This window comes from Primulina eburnea, chromosome 1 (genome assembly GCF_022965805.1).
Source record: "Primulina eburnea isolate SZY01 chromosome 1, ASM2296580v1, whole genome shotgun sequence".
Taxonomy (NCBI): domain Eukaryota; kingdom Viridiplantae; phylum Streptophyta; class Magnoliopsida; order Lamiales; family Gesneriaceae; genus Primulina; species Primulina eburnea.
This window is the reverse complement of record NC_133101.1, coordinates 64394647-64404811: the sequence shown is the minus strand read 5'-3', so window position 1 is coordinate 64404811 and position 10165 is coordinate 64394647. Positions and strand designations below refer to the sequence as shown.

At 34.6% G+C, this 10165-nt stretch overlaps 1 protein-coding gene across 1 annotated transcript; it reads left to right on the top strand.

The window, feature by feature from the left end:
- Positions 1–788: 788 nt before the first annotated feature.
- LOC140841582 (rRNA (cytosine-C(5))-methyltransferase NOP2C) lies at positions 789–8517 on the top strand. Its single transcript, XM_073209111.1, has 13 exons — positions 789–920; positions 1046–1164; positions 1284–1653; positions 2012–2159; positions 2607–2744; positions 2910–2972; positions 3988–4109; positions 4619–4808; positions 5189–5400; positions 6465–6565; positions 6976–7057; positions 7398–7459; positions 8164–8517. Exons 1-13 carry the CDS (start codon positions 840–842, stop codon positions 8276–8278), a joined length of 1803 nt encoding a protein of 600 aa, XP_073065212.1. The 5' UTR covers positions 789–839; the 3' UTR covers positions 8279–8517.
- The last annotated feature ends 1648 nt before the right edge of the window (positions 8518–10165 follow it).

The window sequence follows — 10165 nt, the reverse complement described above, 5'->3', positions numbered from 1 at the left end:
ATATGAATAAATCATCGGTATATAAACTTTACTGTAAATTTTAGGCCAAATGCCAAACTATATTTTTGAAGAAACCGGTAGGAAAAAGCTCACAATGAAGAAAACCTCAAAATAAAGAAAACTCTACGTCGATAGCTTATTTTTACTAATTATGTAGTCACCATAAATTTTGAGAAAAATTCGACATAAAAATTAGAGAAAATAATGAGATACATAATTTTAAAGTCTTTTCGAATTTATGATGACTTTTCAAATACATAATTTTATCATAATTTTTTTTTATTATTATTACACAATGTTAAACTCGTTTTGCTTTTTCTTCCCCTTCACTTGTTGTTTGGGTGAATGGTGAATTTCTTTTGTAGTTGGTTCAGTTTGTAACAAATGATTCGATGTAATAAAGTTATGAACTTTTTTCTAAAAAAAAAAAGAAAAAAAAAAAAGTCTTTTCGAAATTTGACATGTCATCGAGCATCTCTTTTACTATTTATTTACATATCCTCTATCATAAAATCGAAATTTGTCAGAGATAACTTCAATACTTTACCAAAATTTAGTCTTAAAAAATAGAAATAATAATAATGATGCTTTCATTATTATCCTCTTTTTTAAAATGATAGGGTCCAAAGAAAGAAAATATAAAAAATTAAAGATCGACCCTGTGCCACGACAACAGAATAAGATAATATATATATTTATAATTATATGATATATAATCTATTTAATTAATTAATTTATATTTTTATTAATTATTATCTATGATGAAATTATAGCTGGAATAATATACAACTCAAGGCCCAACGAGTGGACGAACTTCTAAGTTCTAATCCATATAAATCATGAAAAGGGGAAGGAGTTTCGCTAAAACCCTTCACAGAACCTTCCGAACTCTCCAACAACAGGGAAGCTCCACTCCCCAGGTATCCGGTCTCTACCATACGCTCTCTGCGCACGCATTATTTTGTTATATATGCGTATCTGTGAGTACATTTTTCATCTGTGAGTGTATGAAGTGATTGATACGGGCGAGTGTTTGTGCATACAGATGGATCCATCGGAGCGTTACTGCTACAACCCAAACTTGCGTTGGAACCCTAAGGTTGAAGAATATTTCGTGAAAGCTTATGGAGCCGACCATTTCTCTCGAATTTCCGATTCTCTCACGTCTGTATCTCGAACGTTTCTACTTTGACGATGTGAATGTATCGGCGTTTTGTTTTATTCTCTGAGCTGGCGAGGAACTTTAGTGCGCATAAAAATCAATTCTTTATTGTTTTTCTCAGGCGTCCTTCGTGTTACTCCTGTGTGCGGGTGAATACTCTCAAATCAACCAGTGACGTCGTTATTGGGAAGCTTTTGGCTATTCTACAGGAAAGAGGGTGGCAAAATGTTTCTGCTGAAGAAGCTATTGCTCCTCGCTATACAATGGGTAGTGCTGGGGTACCTCTTGAATCTACTAGAACTACTTGTGGTCCAAATGGTTCTACTCCAAGTTCTCACCTTTCCAGATGTGATATTCCTGGTCTAGACTACTTGGTTTTCATCAATGGTTTGGGACCACTAACAGTTAACTACAAGTACGAGGAGAACAAACCTCCTAAAGAGGTGATAGTGAGTCGGAAATGTGCTGAAGCGGTTCTTAGGGGTGCTCAGGTAGGCTTAGTGAAGCTGTTAGTTTTTGTTTTTGTCCAGTTGAAGTGATATCAATGATAAATCAACAATTGAGAACACACCTGCTGTGTTATTGGAAGTTATGATTTCTTCTATTTTAAAACTTCTTGTTTTATAGTCTTGTGAATGAGGATTGGAAGCAATAAGTATGTCAGCATCCACTAGACAGTATGTTTCATTTATTTTGAATCCCAAGCTTCCTTTTCCATGATAGTTCAATGGCATTTTAATTTATGACGAGAAATCTCGTCACCTTCATGTATGGTTGTATTTGTTCATACACAATATGGGATACACGATATGTTATGATTTTTAGCCATCTGTGATATTGAACTATTAGGTGTATGTGCCTGGTGTTTTGGCCTGTAGTGCTCATGTAGAGAAAGGTGATCCCGTGGCAGTTTCTGTTGCTGTGGAACAGCCGGGCACTGATGGTGGATGGGGAATCGGTTTTACTCGTGGGACTGTACTTGAGGGATCACAAACAGGTAAGAGTTACCCTGTTCCGGGTAACACACTTCCAAAGATTCTTTCTTAAACTACTTTCTAAATTTTTGAGTTGGAATCTAGCAAAATCACTGGAAAATGCAACCAATTTTTTTGATAAAGAACTAATAGACGATATTCCATGGCACTGTTATTGAGATTCATGGAAATATGTGTTTACTTATGTATAAATAATTTTATTGATGGTTTATCCTTGGCGAAACAATAAAATCACTGAGCTGCATCAAACAAATTTTGTGCAGCTGATGAAACATCAGACATGATGTTTCATTTAATTTACTAAGGTTTCGCATTGCAGTTGCAACTTTATGTTAACCATTGCTTATGTTTTTGTGTATCAATAATAATAAGCCTTACTCTTTTCTGTGTTGCCCTCATGGAGATAATTCTGGAAATTTTTCAGGATTGATAGTTTGACTTGTATGCAGACCCTTATCATTTTGAAAGAAATGGCCTCTACATTGGCCAAGGAACCGCTATGATGTCCAGAGCTGGAATGTTTCGGGTATCTGAAGGAGTTGCAGTAGACTTGGATGACAGAGTATTTAAACTACCTTCCTTTCATGGTACAGTCCGTTTTTTTTTAAGACATGCCTGGTGAGACCCCAGAAGGATTCATGGCAGTTATTCCATGATTTCATCTTAGTCAATTACCCATTTGTTTGCATTCAAATTTTTAATGTTCATTTTAAAGTTGATTCGGTAATACAAGTTACTGTTACTGACTTCAGATTTACTTGGAGGAGAGATATTTCTTCAGAACCTTCCTAGCATCATTACGGCGCATGCCTTAGGTTTGTATTATACACGTCAGTAACATTTACTCATCTTAGGATGTGTTTAGATGATGTATTTAAAATCATGAATTCATAGTCTATCATTTTACTTGTTTGGATGATTTCGATTTGGGCAAAATTTCAAATCACATGCCTATCAATTTTAATCAGTTTCACAGTTTATTTTAAGTAGAGTCATTGTTGGTGTCATTTAAAATACAAACTTCAAATTTCTTGTACTTGTATACTTGTCCTTTTATTGTTGCGTGATAATGAAGTTTAGCATTTCTTGCAAGTTAGTGGAAAGTGAAACTGGCTTAGTACTCGATAATTCCAATCAGGAAACGTCTGGTCCTCAGTCCCTCTTTGTGATTCACTCCAATGAACTTCATGCTATTGATCTCATTGAGAACCTTGGATGCTCATATTAGAAGGATTTGATTTTTCTGATGTCGTTCAGAATAACTAAATCCTAAGGATTGTGCTGGATAAATCCTGGTATAAAAAAGCTTGGCTGAGATCACATGATAATTTATGGGTAGGATGTGTTTAATTTCTATTATAGTAGTGAAATAATTGTAAAAAAAGTTATTCTGAATTAAACTCTTTAAAGACGTCCTCATAACCTTATTCAAGTTGAAAGCTGTAGATATTTAATGTTTAGCCCTTCAATCCCATCTAATCTTTTTTTTATAAAATCCCTTGTAGATGACTTTGATACACGATGAGGGTATTGGCAGAGACGTTTTCTTGTCACGATATGCTAAGTTTCATCCCTTTGTTCCTCCGGTCCTGATGTTTTTAATAAGTTATGAGGTTATGTTCCAGAAATTAGTTTATAATTAATAATTTACCAGGCTCGAGAGAAATGAAATTTAGACAATAATTAAGTATCTTCTGGCAAGATGCATTTCATTTGTTCAACTAACATCTAAAATTTCTTTCAAATTGCTTGACCACTTGACCACATAATCCTTTTTCATCTCTATTCGTTTGTACGTCTCTACAACTTTCCCCTTCATGATTGTCACAGATCCTAGGGAAGGAGAGAGGATACTGGATATGTGTGCGGCTCCTGGAGGGAAAACTACAGCAATTGCGATTCTCATGAAGGATAAAGGAGAAGTTATTGCAGTTGATAGATCTCATAATAAGGTGCACCTTCTGAACTTGACAGGTGATTTTGAATGTCTTCATCTTTTTATGTGTTTGGATGCGTTTCAAGGTCTAAATGAGTATGGTCATGTGCCATGATTTTTGTTCTTTGTAATTCATACATCTTAGATATTCTGCTATCTACCATTGGGGTAATATTCTGCTCTCTAGAATTCCTAGATGGTGCTGCTTTATTGTCGATTCTATGATTGGAAGCCCCACTGTGAAGTGTATCCCGACGACCAAATTCAGAGTAAGCCTCCTGATACCAATTCCATGTATGTAAAAGGGAAGAACCGTAATATCCATACAAATGAGTAAGCATTAATGTGAAGTCCTGAACCTTTTATTTAGCTCATTGAGATTTATAACTCAGAGACCCAGAGCAACTATTGTTCATGTTTGCTATCAATAAAAAGTTCTTTCTGTACCTGGGTTTTATCTCTCTCTCTCTCTCTCTTTTATGGATGGGAATATATTTTTGACTTCATTGATCTATCATAATTCAGGTGCTTAACATCCAGAAATTGGCTGCTGAACTGGGCTTAGGATGCATAGCCACTTACAAACTTGATGCGCTGAAATCTGTGCGTAGATCTGTTGACATCGATACCCCTAATTGTGGAAAAAATGAAGGGATTCAATTCCCAGATTCATCAATATCAGGAATGGAGAATAGCTCCATGGGTGGTGGATATGGTCAGTCCTCCATGTTTTTTAATATTATGATGAATTGTTATTTTCTTCCTTTACCTGGATGATCCAAGGACCATCCATCCTGAAAGTTAAAACTTATTATTTAGTTATGATTTATGAGTTAAATTGTTGAGATTTTCTCTCAAAACTGTAGTACTTTCATGATTTATTTCAGGGCATTAAGAGGTAGGATAACAGATTATTTGGATAAATTTTGGTCAGGCGGTAATCAATCATGAGTTCAATATAAGATAAGAAATGCTGAAAGTGTGGAAACTTGATCAATAATATGGCTTGATGACGTTGTTGTCCAAGTTCGTTCTTAATGCTGGCATTTCTCACCCTTGTCTTCAAATTTTTTCCCTTTGAAACTGATAAATTAGATACTTCTGAGCAATTGAGGAAGCTGAATTGCACGAATAAGGCTGATGCCAGGAATACCAGCCGAAAAATGAGAAATGGGCCTGGAAGAAATAACTGTTTGGGTCATAGAGTTGAGAAATCTGAAGGGTTTTCAACAAATAGCTTTGATCGAGTTCTGCTTGATGCTCCTTGTTCTGCTCTTGGGCTGAGACCTCGCTTGTTTGCTGGAGAGGTGAGAAAGATTCCTTAATTGCTATACATGCATGTAATAGTGTTCTATAGTTCACCGGCTAACTTTATTGTTTGCCATATGTGGATCACAGCTGGCAAATGAACTGTATTAGCTCAGTTCATTATGTGCTTCAGGTCTATATGGTTTCGATGCAATTTGACAGTCATGGAATTTTTGGATTTTATTTTGAGAGAAAGGAATCGGTAGATTGTGAAGAGTATTTTTTTTAATATGTACCCTATGAAGCGTCGTTGTGTGTTGGACAATGAATTTTCTCCAAATATTCCTTCTGAATTAATATATCAGATTCTAGGTGGAACAGACCACATATTTTTTCTAGCTTAGGATAACCCACAATTTGGTTTTGCCAGTTAACTCATAGCTCGAACAAACTATACTGAATATGATTTAAACCTTGATATTTTGAATAATTATTCTTAAGTTTATCTGTATTGTGAAATATGATCCTATTTTTTTTTGGACGAGGCAAGTTTAAGTGATCTTTTATTGATGGATCTCAATCCATATTAAAAGTGCTTGGTTTGCCTGAGTATGAAATATGCTGTCATGCTTGTAATCAACCTGCTTGCAACAAGCAGCGGTTTTGCCAAATAGGGGCTGTGAATAAGATGCAGGTTTACACAAAGTCGCTTTTCCCTGCTTCATTCTATATCTTTGAAGCTATTGTGAGAGAAGCTAAAAAAGTAATTCTGGTTGCCTTCTGATTTCTGTTATTATTGATAAATTAATCCTATGCAATTAAGTTCATATCTGTATAAATCTAATCTTGTTATGATTTTCTTTCTGTAGTTCCATGTACTTGTTTTGTTTCTTTTGCGTCACATCACTTGCAATGGATAACTCGAATTTGAGAAATATGGTCTGCACTTTTGTCTAATAATCTTTTTCTATTTGACCATACAGAATTTTTTTCATAGTTTAAGGATTGTGGACGCCCAGCATTCGGGTCTCATGATTCTTATATGTTTTTCTATTTTCCTAATAATGCTGGGAAAGTTTTGATATCTTGCGTTTCTGTCCTTCATGATGGCTCCTATATGTAGGAGACAATTGAATCATTACGAACCCATGCCAAGTATCAGAGACGAATGTTTGACCAGGCTGTGCAGCTTGTTCGCTCTGGTGGTGTTATTGTGTATTCCACGTAAGCATTTTCCCGACTTTTTTACACCATTATTTTCAACTCTTGCCTTTAGATGTATTAATTATATATATATATATATATATATATGATACAGTTCCAAACAGATTCTCTACTTTTCACATGCAAAAAGAAAGGCCAGGAGTGTCAAAAAATTGATAAATTTACGATGGAACAGAAATATATGTAATGCATTTAACTGTGGTGATACATGTAAAAAATTGACACTTTGATCTTGGTTCTTTAACTCTTATAAGCAGCGATCTAATAGGACCGGGTAAAGCTGATATGATATTTCTTTGTATTTTTTGGAGCTTTCCCTTCACAAAATACTGTTCACACTTTATTACTCTATCATGTGTACCTTATGCTTATTGGGGTAGAGTATGATAGCATGCGATCTCACGCTGCAGATGTACCATAAATCCTGGAGAAAATGAAGCATTAGTTCGATATGCATTGGATACATATACATTTCTTTCATTGGCATCACAGGTTAGAAAGAAGTTTTTGAGTTTGTTTATATCATTAAATACTCGTTTAATATTCCGATCAGCGCTACGCAGGCAATACTTTATGCTAACGAGTTTAGTTCTGTTTTTGGAGTTTGAAACTGCATTGAACTCAATAAGTTGGTTTCATTCCCTTGTTTAAACTCTAAATGAGTTTCTTTTTGGCACTTAACCTTCTTGGTGCAAATTATGGCGTCATAGAAAATGTCGTGGTTAATGTCATTTATGAAAGTTACTGTTCTGGCCCTGTGGGATGCAAGTTGATGCATCTTGTTTCTATAGTCAAGATTGATTTATTTCATATCTTTGATCATTCATTGTAGAATCCAAAGGTAGGGGGCCCTGGCCTTGTTGGTGGTTGTCAATTTCCTGACGGATACCTGGAGTAAGTCAATCTTTTTGTTTCTTGCAACTCTTTATTTATTTTTATTAACTCAGTTACTGAAATCTCTTAGTTTGTAATCATGGTTATTAAGGGCACACGATAGTGATGTGACATGGCCCTTTTAGGCATCCCTGATTTTCCTAAGAACACGGGAATGGTTGGGAGATTGTTTGGGTCAAGCAGTCAGAAATTGCATAATTCCACCAATAAAACTAGACCTTGCCGTAAGTGGAAGGTTAGTAAATATAGGTTTACTGCTGATGAATCCCCATCAAGACGACATGGTCAAAGTCAGTGAAATTCCACTAATACCAAGTAACATATTGCACTGAACTAAGGTGAGAGCCTTTGCGTGTTATGTGATAATTAATTAGCTCCATAACTCGTGTCCATGTCCATTTTATAATGTGAAACAAACAGGTTGTTCCTGCGGCCACTGTTACCTCGATGGACTAGAGTAGAAGTGGAAGATTCCAATTATTGGGGATTTACTATAAACCTACTATGAGATATCATTAATGCGAAAAGCCAGAATATCTTCTAAAACTTGAATTTTCAAACCATTACTGATTAATTTATGACAGCTTTATTCAATTTGGTTATGTAGAGCATTTTTACGTCAACATTCTATCAACTTCTTGTCCTTTCAAGTACACTCCAGCGATAGCCCTTACCCATTTTGTAATGTATGTTATATTTTTCAGGGAATGGTTAAAACCTGGTGAAGAAGATCTTGTCCAGAGATTTGATCCATCTTCTTCACTTGATACCATAGGCTTTTTCATTGCCAAGTTTAATGTCGGTTCAAAAGATATCTGAATTGTAATACAAGAGAATCAGTTTTCCTGTTCTTTCGACTTCATTTCTTGTAAGGTTGGTGCCTCGGGAATATATATTGAACTGAAATGAAGCGAACTTCAACTTTTTTACTGTTCCAACATGGGCTATAAGGTGTAAGATTTACCTATGGTTCATTTTGTATATGGAACCTAAAATCTGAATGCTGTAATTCATCAACATTTTCTCAGCAATTTCATCGCTTATATGTTTTCGATTTTTGTGCCTTCGAGCTCATATCTATGCTTACGGTTTTCCAATTTTCTCTTTGTTTTTTCGTGTGGATGCCTCATAGCGGTTCAGATGTGCTTTGGTTGGCGTTTGTCACGTATGTAGTTGATCACACATTCCCATCGAAACTCACGTCACTCGACCATATGTAAAGATAGGCAGGTCAAATTTAATGATGTCTCCGTCTCCGGAACAGTTACTCCCGATGCAGTGTAGCTTATGGTCGTCACTTAATAAGTAGACAAAACACCACGTTGATGTACCGATGTAACTTCTATTTGTAAATGACTTTCATATACGGGTCAAGATGTAAACATTTCTGAGCGGTCCATGTTTATGAAGCACAACTAGGGGTGTTCATCGGTCGATTCGGTTCGGTTTTCGGTTTTTTATTTCGGTTTTTTCGGTTTTCGGTTTTACAAATATATAATCCGATATCCGAACCATTTTTCTTCGGTTCGGTTCGGTTTCCTACCGAAATGGTTCGGTTATTTCGGTCGGTTATTTCATTTTTGATACAATTATTTAAATTAATAATATAAATATATTATAAAATATAATATGTCATTTTTTAAATGATTTCTTAGTAAAATATTTAAATATAAAGTACAAATGAATTACATAAACAACAATCAACTAAGTATTATTCAAAATAATTCTTCATTCACTAATATCATCTCAATAAATAATATAAAATAAAAATAACATTATTAATTTAATTAAATTTCAGTTTTTTCGGTCGGTTCGGTTTTGACATTTATAATCCGAAACCGAACCAAATTAATTTCGGTTTTAACATTTATATCCGAATTATAAAATTCGGTTTTCGGTTCGATTTAGTGTTCGGTTTTTTCGGTTTTTTCGGTTTTATCCAAAATTTGAACACCCCTAAGCACAAGTAACACTTTTCTCTGTCCCCTGCCCTAGGATGTTTCTTGCTTGCACATCATCGGGCCATTTTTTCTTACTTGCACATACGATGAAAATGGGCCTGTTTCTAGTTTTACTTGGACTTTTTGAAATATATGGATTGATTCTTTCGAAAACAAGTAGAGGAAAAGACAAGAAAAGAAAAACCACAGCATTACTGTTGAATAAATATGAAGACATTTGAAAAATATTTTATTTCTTAAAACACGAGAGTATTTGATCGAGTAGTCATATACTTCTTTTTATCTCTTAGACAGACTAAAGCTAAATAAGGATTATATTTCCCTTATAAAAATTACATTTTTAAAAAATATTTGAAGTGTTGTTTCAAATAAAAAAGAAAAGAAAAGAAAAGAAAAGTTTTTCTAGTCTAGCGCATTTGGTATCGAGAACCTTGAAATCAACACACCATCTAAATAGAGCACGTGAAAAAAGTGGCATTCTCTTCAAGTAAACAGGCATGATACTGAATTATTGATGTTCCAACCCTACGGTGGCTAAAACAAACTAGATAGAAAAATATTAAATAAAATAAAAACAAAACAAGACTTATATAAGTGCATTGTTATTCCTGAAAAATCATTTTTATATATTATCCATCTCGACTTTATTTTTTCTCAATATTAACCAGAAAAATATGATCATAACAATCATTATTTCCCAAAAAAAAAAAAACATAATAACAACAATAAGATCAGATTCAGTGCA